This window comes from Ptychodera flava, chromosome 12 (assembly GCF_041260155.1).
Source record: "Ptychodera flava strain L36383 chromosome 12, AS_Pfla_20210202, whole genome shotgun sequence".
In the NCBI taxonomy this organism is placed as follows: Eukaryota; Metazoa; Hemichordata; class Enteropneusta; family Ptychoderidae; genus Ptychodera; species Ptychodera flava.
The window spans coordinates 6,380,165-6,393,058 of NC_091939.1; the positions used below are offsets into that span (position 1 = coordinate 6,380,165).

General features: G+C 36.2%; 1 protein-coding gene across 1 annotated transcript; it reads right to left on the bottom strand.

The window, feature by feature from the left end:
* Positions 1-340: 340 nt before the first annotated feature.
* LOC139146009 (uncharacterized) lies at positions 341-12,672 on the bottom strand. Its single transcript, XM_070717456.1, has 4 exons — positions 12,549-12,672; positions 11,119-11,310; positions 5,110-5,231; positions 341-405 (listed from the first exon to the last, which is right to left on the bottom strand). The coding sequence occupies exons 2-4, from the start codon at positions 11,253-11,255 to the stop codon at positions 341-343; spliced, it is 324 nt and encodes a 107-aa protein (XP_070573557.1). The 5' UTR covers positions 11,256-11,310; positions 12,549-12,672.
* Positions 12,673-12,894: the final 222 nt, after the last annotated feature.

A 12,894-nucleotide genomic window follows, 5' to 3' on the forward strand; every position in this document is an offset into this window, starting at 1 on the left:
GATTACATAGACTAGTTGTTTTTACTGAAGACTGCATTTCATCCTGATCTACTTTGTTTGCGACGGCTTCATATTTGTTATACCGCCATCCTTTCCCTTTATGTATTTGGGTGACCCCTGGCCTTGACTGAACAGTAGACAGTGTCACCTGTAAATATATGAATATACAGCAACATCAACAAAAGAATTATGATCTTAACATCCATGGTATTTTTATAGATTTAACAATTAATACTTCTAATCTCAGAGGTGTACATTTTATCAACTATAACAGCTTCATCAAAATTCATGGTAAAGTAAAGCGATTGTCGGTCTCAATATAAAGGATTTTCATACTTACTTAATCACGATGCTCATACTTCCAGTCGATGGTGTCACCATCATTCGGTACGGCTGTATTAAGAGCTGGTGAATGACCGGAAAAATGTATGTGAACATAGTGCATCAGTTTTATTATGAGAGACGTACAGCTAATTGTCCTTTCAAAACCCAAGTATGACAACTATAATGATCATGCTTTTTATAACATTGCAAGGTAAACAAAAAAGAGTTTTTGGGTGCAATTATATTTTATCAAATTTTGACATATATGCCAAAAATTTACTTAACAAAAGCAGACCAATGAGATTTCATTCGCAAGTCTAGGAATTAATAAAAGCTTTCCATTGTCTTGGTGACCAAATCAAAGCCTCATCATAGTCTGATTAACATTAGTTCCTTCAAGTATAAAATTATAATTTCTTTTACTTGAGTGTCATGCTTCTACACACACACACACACACACGCACACACACGCACACACACGCACACACACACATATATATATATATATTTATGTATATATATATATATATATATATATATATATATATATATATATAAACAGATAGATGGGTTAGATCGATAAAACGATGGCTCTATTAATTTGATAGAATGGTAGATTAATCAGTCGATAGATCGATCGATGGAATGGTCAATCGATCGATTCAATAAATTGGTCGATAGATGGATCGATCGATAGATGGATCTGTAATCACATTGCCTCGTACTTGATTTTCTCTTTCTTGTATTTATCTTTTCCGTATAGCGTAAATTGCTGTAAATTTCTGCAGCAAATCAATGGTGTTTCGGCTGTTTTCATGGTAGTACGAACGTCTAAGTTGATCTAAATGTTGTCAAACGACTGGAATTGGTTGGGGAAGTTGTTTCTAGTCTTGCTACAGTAGCTATACAGTCCAGTTGTAGTTGGGTGAAATTCAAAGAGATAGTATAAGTACTGATAAAACAAAGGCAGGGTAATGAGCGACTCATGGTTTAAACTCTGTCTATAAACATTCATTAATCAGCTCATAACCTAGTCATCCCTCATCAAAAACGCATCAAAGTGTTACCTGAAAGCTCCACATACCTTGTACTCTGCGTTCACACACAAAAATAGGGGGCTGGAGGAATTCAGGGGGATTCGAAAATTTTTGGGGTAGTAGGGAGACTCGAAAGTTTTGCTCTGCCTGTAGGGGACTTTAAAATTGTTGTGTTCCCCTTTGCTTTACAATTCCATTAGTGGGTAATACAATGAAAATTTAGTAACATTTGAATGTCATTCAATTTTTCTAATGTTAGTGATAACATAAAAAGATCTAGAACCATTTTGTCGCATTTCATTACTTTCATCTCTAAAATATCTCAAATATATGAATTTTTGTATAAAAGGAAACAAGTAGGCCTAGTATCAGAACAGAAGCTACAACTGTTGATAATGTTTCAATATTTCTATGCAATATATCAAATACAGTTTCTTGGTGTCTCCCTACAAAATTCTGATACACATCAATTTGACGACAAAAGCCTGTTTGTATAAATATTGGGTGATAATTGAATTAGAGTCAAGACTGATAGTCATTTGTCAATTATGCGGTACATATTCACAGGCTGTGTTTGCAAGCTGAATACTGGACAGTTCAACATGCTGTAAGGAGTCGAACAAGAACGCAGTTGTATAAACGGAACGAAATTATTGTCAAAATTATCAAAGTTACATAAGCTACTGCTTTTCTAGTGTCACTGACACTGCACACCGGCAGTGACATATATAGCTCTGAGTATGGGCCATGAGTATCGGGCCATGCGTCGCTCATGACAGTGAAAAATATTTATATACAATATCCGGCCAGAGTGCAACAAATGATATGGAGGACCAGGAGACTTGAAAGTTATCGGGGATTTTTGAATTTTGGCATATGAGGATAATCAAGTTTAAAGAAAAAAACGGGCGCACCATGCTTGATTTTCTAAATTTACGTTGTAAAATAACACAAAAGTAAAACTTTGTACAGTAAAGACTCTAATGAAAAAATGTGTGACAACAGGAAATATTTTAATTTTACCAAATTTGCAATTATTACACCAAACATGTCAAAGATTGAAAGGTTTATTTGATGGAGTATTTTAACATTGCAGTATTGTCAAATTTGTAATTCTTTCATAAGTGACATCTAATGTAGCCAGGAATTCACAATTTGTATACTCTCTCATGATCGTCATTTTGTGTGCTATTCAGCAAGTGCTATCGACCTTGAAAGAGTTATGATTAACTCAAATCGGCTTTGACTAATAAATCAAACCAGATATGAGCTGAATATATTCACGTGTTTTACAACAGGTTCATTAATAGTAATACCCTTCAAAGAACAATAAGATATATGTTATCACTATATGTAGCAGGTTTTTTCAACTTCGCACAGTACTCTCAGAGTTTAATCACTAATTACAAAACTTTAGTTAATATGCAAATGAGCTGTTAATTAACTTGACACTGCTCAATGCTTCATGGGACAACTAGACATCAATGTGATCAACATTTGTAGAACGTTATATTTAATTTAGTGCTGTAATTTTAGAGTAATGTCACTAATTACAAAGTTCATTAAATATACAAATAAACCCTAAATTAACGTGACACTGTTCAATGATTCATAGCACAATTAAATATTTATCAAATCAATTTCTGTAGCACGTTTCACAAAATTTGGTGCCGTAATTTCAGAGTTATACACCTAATTACAAAGTTTATAAAATATGCAAATGAACCCTTAATTAGCTTTACACTACTTAATGCTTTACAACAAGGTTAGATATGTGTCAGATCAGTATATGCAGCAGTTTTCATGACGTTTGATGCAGTTATTTTGGAGTTATATGACTAATTATAAAACTTCATGAAATATGCAAATGAGCTAATCATTAACTTGACACTGCTCAATGGTCCTCAGTACAATTGGATATTTATCAGATCAACATCTGTAGCAAGTTTCATCAAATTTAACGCTGTAATTTTAGAGTAATATCACTAATTACAAAGTTCATTAAATATGCAAATGAACCCTTAATTACTTTCACACTACTAAATACTTTACACTACAGTTAGATATCAGTCAGATCAGTATCTGCAGCAGATTTCATCACATTTGGTGAAGTTATATCGGAGTTATATCACTAATTACAAAACTTCATAAAATATGCAAATGAGCTATTTTTTAACTTGACACTGCCAAATGCTTCTAAGTATAATTAGATATATATCAGATCAATATTTGTTGCAAGTATCATCAAGTTTCGTGCAGGGATTTCAGAGTTATCTCACTAATAACAAAAGTTCATTAAATATGCAAATGAGAAGATAATTGACATGACACTCACAGTATCATCATAACGTTCTGAGACTGTCATCTGTGAAAAGTTTCATGAAATTTGGTGCAGTATGGGGAAACCATTGTACGGAAAAAAACAATATTGCATATATGCAAGCCACACTATCCAAAATCTAATCAGTTCTTGCAAGTAGCATATGGTACCTTGTACCAAATCTGACTTGAATCCGTTCAGGCTTTTTTGAGTTATCGTGTAAACAGACAGACAGACAGACAGACAGACAGACAGACAGACACACACACACACACACGGACAGACAGACAGACATCAGTATGACATTAGCCCACGTGTTTACACTCCTGAGCTAAAAAGTCCACTGATGCGTTTAAAAATCAATCGATTTAAGAACTTGCCTTAAGAATATAGCTCTGCAAACTGCTCATAACAGATATTGTTGAACATTTGTGAGCAGAACTGCCCAATCCATGATAATTTTTTCTTTGCGTGCATCTCTAATAAATATTCGGCTACATGATTAATGGCGGAGGACTTAAATAATAAAAAAATAGGTTTCAATCGCGATTCTTCAAGCTCCTAACCGTTATTTGTGTGTTGTGAAGATTTAGTAGGATGGAGTAGTGATTTCTGAAGTTTAAATTTGTTGTAGCCCATTTACACGACAACTCAACAATGACTTCATATATAGTTTTGAGGAAAGAAAAGCACCATGGCCGCTTTGGCATTTGCTCGCACCAAACAAAATCTCTCCTCTTTAGGCACGTGAGTGTCTGTACCCACTTGTCCCGTGGGAGGCATGAGGGCCGTAGTTTTAGTTTATGCCTGACCACATACCCTGTCACCACACACACACACACACACACACACACACACACACACACACACACACACAAACATATATATATATATATATATATATATATATATATATATATATATATATTATGTGTCTGTCTGTGTGCATTTCTTAAGTGCATTCGAATTTCAATCTGTTAGACACACAAAAACATTCTTCCTGTCAGTGTCTGTCTATCTGTCTTTCTGTCTGTCCCTGTCTGTCTGTCAGTCTATCTATACCTCATCCGTCCAAACATCTGTCCTTTTTCTCTATCAATCTCTATTTCGGTTTCTCTCTGTGTTTGTGCCTGTGTCTCTCTAATGAGTGTATTCAAAGTTTGGTCCAGTACTCAATACCTGTCTGGTACTTCAAGCTAGGGAAGCAATATTACCGCCATATATAGTTGCTAAGACATCACTGACATTGAAACTAAACAATCAGCAGATAACAGTTCTTCAAGAGTCAACAATCAACTTAAGTATTAAGTTCCTTGTGGTCAGTGCTCATTGGCATGTCATATTGCCGCGTCCTCTCGTGCTGATGTACAAGGAAATCACACAGGCATAGTCTTAAAGTCTTAAATGAAAAAGTGAATCAAAACTTACTTAGATGTCCAGGATCAGAACCATTAATGTAGAAGTACCACTGCTTCTTCTCTTCGTAGTCATTATGCACCTCGTTGATTGCTGTGACAATCTGGTTTGGGGCCACTTGCTGGAACTCAATACTTATTCAGAAAAAAAAAACAATATTAAGTCATCTATATTCGTATGCAATTTTCGAAGTGACATTAAACAATTTTTGGGTATACTATTTTATACATTGTAAAACAAGCAGACGGCAATTAAATGGTGCACACTTAACGAATTTAACTGAAAAAATTATATATTAGGCAATATAAAAAATTCCCAACCAAGGGTTCTGAAATTTAGCGACTGAACAGTACATAAATTTACAATGGTCATACTCATAGTAAACTTAATTCGTTATCACAAGAAGATGTTGGTAATGTATGAATTTCTTAGCATAATTAGCAGAGGAAATAGGTATTTCGTAGGACACTTGATCATGTGACAGTTACGTAACGATACAAATTCATTCGATCACATGACAGGCTACACATTTTTTCAGTTTGAACAGGTTCCGATTTGACTAAACTATTTAGAAAACAAGTGCATCAGTGCTTCGTGTAGCTACATAAGTTGTTATATTTTAACATGTGGGAAAAACCTATTTCCTGTGTCATAGAAAACGATTTTCTGGCATTCTTTGATATAGAAAAGAATATTACAGTATAAATTATCACCATGCAGTCATTGTTCAGGATGTACTTAAAGGTTACACTAGAATATATCAGAGGTGAAAGATATTAGGGATGACATGAAAGTAGCTTGCGTATTAGTCCCCCGGACGAAGTCCAACAGACGAATGTTTTCGGCTCCGTCCGTCCGTTCAGATATCTCAGACATGCCTGAGCAATTCCTTTCAAACTCGGTACAAGAAAAATACACTATAGCATACATATGCACTTACATTATTTTGGGTGTTGCACGTATAATTAGTGCTAATTTGCATAATTAGTGATTTTTGTAAAAGAGCTCTGTTTCTTAAGAGACTGTACCAAATGTGATGAAACTTTATACACATGTTGGTCACATAGAGCTCTAATAGCACACAAAGACGTTTGCAGGTGCCTGCAAGTGTACAGCAAAACGTTTATCACATCTATTGACCATTATTTTGACTACCATCAAAACGGTCTTATTCGCTATTGTGATAAAGTTATGAGACCAGTGGATTTAATCAAATGTAGATATTAAAGAATTCGAAAGAATTATTACATAATTTACAATGTACAAAAATCAAGTACACGTCCATCCGTACATTTGATTTTTCCCTTTTATAAACTACAATCCCCCATGGTAAACTTAAATCAAGAATATTCATGCTGGTGAAACAAGCCTTCTTTCACAAGAATGGCAGTCGTATATACCAGTACATTGTCATCACAAGCAACAAGGGATATTTCAGTAACAACACTGATGCCACACATAAATACACTGATGATGAAGTTATTAAGATGCTTCATTTTCCCATCGATAACATATTCATCAAATTTGCAAGTATGGTATTTAGGCAAACTGTTGGCATTCCAGTTGGAACAAACTGTGCACCACTTCTTGCAGATTTATTTCTCTATTCATATGAAGCTGAGTTCATACAATCTCTCAACAAATCTGGCCGTTAGAGAATTACAAAACGTTTTAATAACACACACATGTATATCGTTGACCTCCTAAGTTTGAATAATCCAAACGTATCAAATTATCAGAATTATATTTATCCAGATGAGTCAGATCTCAAAGAAGCAACTAAAAGTGCAAATTCAGCTTTATACCTTGATCTGTATAATCAAATAAGAAATCATGCTATGTATTCTTCAGGGCCATGTTTGACGGGTGTTGCATGCTAGCAGGGTATGCTTACCCATTCCGGACACCCGGTACCACCACTTATGACTGTATTCGTGGTTCAAGATGGTCCTTCATTATCTTGTAAATATTTTTATTTTTGATGCTTGATACTAAATGACCTGGTAATTTATTACCTTGTATGATTTGGATTATTGAAATTGTTTTGACGTCATATTGTCTGTATTGTGTCAATTATTGCTGATTTGCGTATTGTATGAAGTTTTATAAATCTGGTAATATTTCAATAAATACTGACTCAAATTTGTTGCAACTTCTAACAGATGTTTATATACCACAACTGTAACTTTGTGCAGGGACATTTAGCAGGAACATGTCAATTAATAGCAAATTTGCATATTTGATGAATTTATGTACGTAGGGTGCTATGTTAAGAAAAAACAACAAACAAACAAAATTTGATGAACATATTTAGCAGGATCATTAATTTAATTTAATTACTAATTTGCATATTTGAGAAATTTCTGTAATTAAGGCAATGTCTAGACAGAGTGCAGCAAATTTCATGAAGATTTACTTGTCAACATAGGCATTTAGCAGTATCAATAGATAATTATCTGAAGTCTCTTCTGTACTGATCATGGGAGCATTTTCGGTTCACATCTGGCGTTCTGTCATTTTTATGTCAAGTAAGAACCATTACAAGTTTCTTGCAGATGAGTTGAATTTGACATTTGAAGAGCCAGGGCATGACATACCTAATTCAGTCCAACTTAGTAAAAGGATATAACACTATGCCATTCATTCAGTGACTAATGTCTACTTGTTTACAACCCAATCCAATATTATATCAGTCACATACAGGGCTATGGTACCCGCATTTCTTTTTTCATGCACATCATATCGACTTCAAGTTTAGTCACTTCCATCGACAAATTCCCAATTACAAGGGAGTATGTCATTTTATAATTTCATAATTTGGAATCTTTATTTCTGGATTTAATTGATAAAGTTTACGAAACTTGCTATGCATATCGAAAACACTATTTTAGATCAGCGAATCACAAATTTTCAAATTTAACAAACCTTACTAATAAGGGGTATATGTCGGAGTTGGTTCGATCAGAGTTGATGAAATTTGCTGTGTACATTGGTGACACTATGACATAACATTCTTAAAAATCAATATGCATTTTTACTTCAGCAGATTACTAATTTGCATATTAAATGAACTTTTTTAATTTGGGATATATCTGGATTGAATCGATCAAATTTGATGGAGTTCGGTATTGACATTTGAGATACTATATATTAGCTATTATTGAAAGCAATTTAGCATTTGTCCTTCAGCTAATTTTAATTTCTAATCTGCATATTAGGTGAATTTTCCTAAAAAGAGATTTGTATTGACTTGATTAAAGTTGAGGAAACTTACTATGTGCATTGAAGATACTAGTACCATAACTCAACATTCATGAAACCGGTTTTAGCATCTTTAGATGAATGACTCGCTTACATATTTAATGAACTTTCCTGATTAGGAATACATATATCTAAATACACTTGATCAAAGTTTAAAAACCTTACTATGTACATTGCAGTTAATACCATGATGAAATGTTACTAATAGTCATGTAGCATTTTAGCCTATCTAGTTCCTGATTTGCGTATTACACGAACTTTTTCAATTAGCGAACACAGCCTTTAAGGGCTTTGCCATAGGTTATGAAACTTTTTATGTCAGCTAATATATAATTTGCATTTAAAATGAGCTTTCTAGGGTATCCCTTATTGAATCAATCTGATTAAAATCAGATGTAGAGTACAGCGACGTCTCTGTACTTGCGCGGTGTTCTCTTGCTGTCGCCTCTCACTACATCTGACCAACTCCCATAGAAGGTCGCGTTCAAATCTCGCGCTCTGACGCAGCCAATCAGATTGCACGTTATGCGATCCATGTAATTACATCCGATCTAATCGATGTTCAAGTCCGCAGCGTCAAGTAGACGACACGACGCACTTTCAAATTTCAGTCTAGAAAGTTGTGGCCGCTCGGCTTTGTACACATTATACTGGAGTGTATAAGTAACAGTAGAGTTGAGCAGCCAAAGTCGTTCACTGTGCCGGCGCTGCTCACTGTATGACCTGCGTATTAAAGATGCTGTGTGTTCCCGATGTATCTACGGCCTGAGCTCCCCCACCACAGCCCTGCTGAATGTGCTGATTGATAGGCGGAATACACGGTGACCGCTGTTCCAATTTGGATCGTGCACGAAAAACTACCTTTTCTAACTACTTTCGGCCGAAATCCGATGTATGCCTACCCTAGTCACTCAATCACTTACTCACACATTGCAAAAAACTTTGATATAACCCAGAGAGCTCGGTCAGTGGACCAACTGGGCCGTGGTTGCTGCGAATCCGTAGCCTCCCAGCAGAACACGTCAAGGAGTGGCAGGGCTCGTTTTCGCAGCAAGGCCAGTGGGAGAGGTCGGATATTATCATATGATGATTGTGTACATTTTCTCTTCACAGTCAACAGATCCTTTATACGCATGCCAATTTTATTTTTTGATGTTATTTTGTTGAACATTCATTAAAGATTAAGAAGACGTTCTACTCTGAAAAACACGTCGGGCGGCCCGGCCTTTCTGCAGATTGCGAGTAGGGCGCGGGTGTACGATCGAGAGGTACAAATTGGCAGTAACAATGACTTAATCGTTGATCGTTGGATGAATAACGTTTTATATGTTATGGTTTGACGGTAGTAAATCGTGAGTTTACAGGGTTTTTTAATGGAAAGCAAAACAAGATGTACCACGCTGTGCGGCCGATGTTATTTTGTAGTTAGCGTTGTTCAAGCAAGGAGGTAACTTCACGGTGGAGGAAGTTTGCAAAGATCACGCTCATGAATGGAATGACATTGACATCGTTTTCACACAACTGGCGAGACCGAGAAAATAAATATACACTGTAGTCTCATCGTATTACCATACTCCTACTGGCCGAGTTCGCCAACTGGCTGACTTCTCCAGCTGCCCGAGCTCGCAACTCGCCGAGTTCTCCCACTGACCGGGCCGAGCTCTCTTCTATTCAAAATTTGCTCTCGTCTCAAACCGTTTTTAATAGTTTACCAGCGATTCAGGTCGGTCAAGTGTCCAGGAACCGGCCATATCTTGCAAGGACGTATCTAATGGCGTTATCTAATGAGTTACTCGGCCGAAAGTAGTTAGAAAAGGCATGGATATACAATGGGCGGTCCAAATCAGGACCGATAAGTCGTCGCCGTGTATTCCTGTCTGCAGGGCTGTAATTGGAGGCCATATTACGCCGGGAACACACGGCATGGTACGGTACGCAAAGCTGGTCTCAAGGTCTGTCCGCATGATTTCCGTTTGCACAGTCATTATAGTCATTGTAATAAAAGGCATGTTTCAACATTAAAATCACAGAAAGGCGATTTTAAAATTCGCCGTGCGCCTTTGTTTACAACTGGGTGAAAAGCTCGGTTACACACTTTTGATTTTCGTGCGTCTTCTCAGTGCAAATGCATGCTGCGAGTCATACCTATTGTTCTCCGTAAGGCGCCTTCTGATAGGTCGGCTGTTTTAGCCAGAGCGCGAGATTTGAACGCGACCTTCTGTGGGAGTTGGTCAGATGTAGTGAGAGGCGACAGCGAGAGAATACCGCGTACGCATAAGAAGACGTCGCCGTACTCTACATCTGATTTTAATCAGATTGTTATTGAATCAGCCCTGTCAGACGAAGAAGCTGCCGATACAATCTTGGTAGGATGCCAACTTTAAAACACAGGCCAGAAACTGCATTTCACAGGCGCAGCACATAATATTAATATATTGTAGACACGCCTGAAGCGTTTTGAGAAAATGCCAAATGGATTAATTATATACGTGAACCTGTGAACGCCATGTAGTGAATGCCTCAGTGTTCCTTTTTATACCCTAATTGCTAAGTTTTGTAGACAAAAAGCATTGACAGATAATGAAACTCTTGAGTGTTTGGGGCACAGGTGTATAATAGTATAGCTACGGTATCTTTGAAAAATCGTATTTGTAAACTTTGCAGTTACTTAAATTTTGGCGAATGCTCAACTGATGAGAACTGGATAACAATTCATTTTAGAAATAATAATGATACGATTCTAGGAGTGATTTTCCCTACCTTAACTTTTTGACTTTTTGGAGTTCAGTCATAACACTGTAGACAGTTGCTGAACGTACCACCTCGACTTTAAATTCTTGCTTTGGGTCTCCAGTAATTTCGTTCTTCATGGTTACAAAAACGTGTTTCTTTGCCATCGTTACACTTGTATCACTCCTTATACTGTCGATTTTTTGAAGTAGAATTCAGCACCTAAGTAACAAAGTACACTATTTAAGTAAAACTTCTGTTGCAAATGTTGTAAAGGTGTAAAATGCAAGATTACGTGCAACATATTGGTTCGAATAACAATAAATCATAAAAAGGATTATTGAACCATGTAAAAAGTTTATGAAAAAGGTTAGGCATGGGTGAAGAATCTTTGAGGTTACAAGGGCTTTTTGCGGATGAAAATATTTCTATGGACACTCATTAGAGGAAAGATTGGCATATAGTCACTCTCTCTGAGTAAATGAGAGCAAAAATTCGTTTAAACATCTGCCAGCAATATACGTTTTTGAAGTACCATTATAGAAAGAGCAAACTTTTTGTACTTGATTTCTATGTTACAATAAACGATTTACATGAAAACTACAATACATGTAAAAGAAATGTCAGCTGTAAAGTGTAACTTTTACTTTTCGTTAGTTCTGGTGAAAAACTTTTGTTATTTAGCAAGAACATATTTTTGTGTCTGGTTTTTCCTTCATGTGATTATACTCAGTACTTGGTCAAACATGCCTAAAGCCTAGTAAAACTAGTCTACATAATTTCAAATACTCATTAATGAGAATGATACATGATTGAATTACAATGGAAAGGACTTTTCCTCACCTCAAAGATAAATCATTCTACGGTTATGGAAAGAAGTTGGCAAAACAGTCTCGAACAGGAAAAGCTTAGTAAGTATCAATAAATAAGAGAGCTCATATAAATAATGGGATGTTATGCACTTAAAATCATACTATTGGTAACTTTATCTCGATCAAAAGTACGCATACATGTTATTTTCTATAAGAATAAATAAAAAGTATGACGAGTTCGTTGAATGATACTTTAAAAGATGCAGATGTCTGAGCTAATGTCCCGGCTGGGAACACGACTGCAAGCAAAGCAGACACCAATAAAAATAGGGCAGACTCTACTTTGTGTTCTTGCTGGTGGTAAACATAGGCAATTCTTAGGAGGGAGAAAGTGACAAGATTTATATTGACAAGCCACTTGAGCAGGCCCTTCAGATATATGAGCCAAGACTGTGCTCACAATAGGGTTCGTGTTAGGCATAGTTAGTGAGGCAATTAATGTCAATTTGACTCCCTGTTGACTCCCAGGTAGAGCTCAGAATTGATCTGCGGAATAATTTCGTTCTCACTGAAAAACAAAAGATAATAGGTTGCAAAGCATATACATGTGAGACATATAGTTGCCGTGTTAAGTGCTAGTCTACTTACTGTGAAATACGTTAAATGGAGAGGAATACATATATTTAACCCTAATATAGAAGATGACCGTGATTAAAATGCAGACTACGTCAGTGATTTGGACCATGAACAAGGTGCAGACCCTACCGGGGAGGACGCAGACTCTGTCGGAATGACAAATAGAAAAAATAACTGTACAAAAAGTAAGAAGAAGAACTAGGTCTGGTTGCAGCTATAAACAGGTTAGAGTTCAAATGTCAGCAGAAATTACAGCAGCAGCAGTGGCAAACTGAGACCGTACTGGAGGCCGTACTGGAGTACAAATGGTGTAATATTTTTTATGTATTATCGTATTATAGGTGTCAGCCTAACTTCT

Coding starts and splice junctions, on each gene's coding strand:
- LOC139146009 (XM_070717456.1), bottom strand. CDS start 11,255: ATGGCAAAGAAACACGTTTTTGTAACCATGAAGAACGAAATTACTGGA. Junction 5,232..11,118: donor CAAAAAGTCAAAAAGTTAAG/GTAGGGAAAATC, acceptor TTTCTGAATAAG/TATTGAGTTCCAGCAAGTGG. Junction 406..5,109: donor TTCTGATCCTGGACATCTAA/GTAAGTTTTGAT, acceptor GTCATTCACCAG/CTCTTAATACAGCCGTACCG.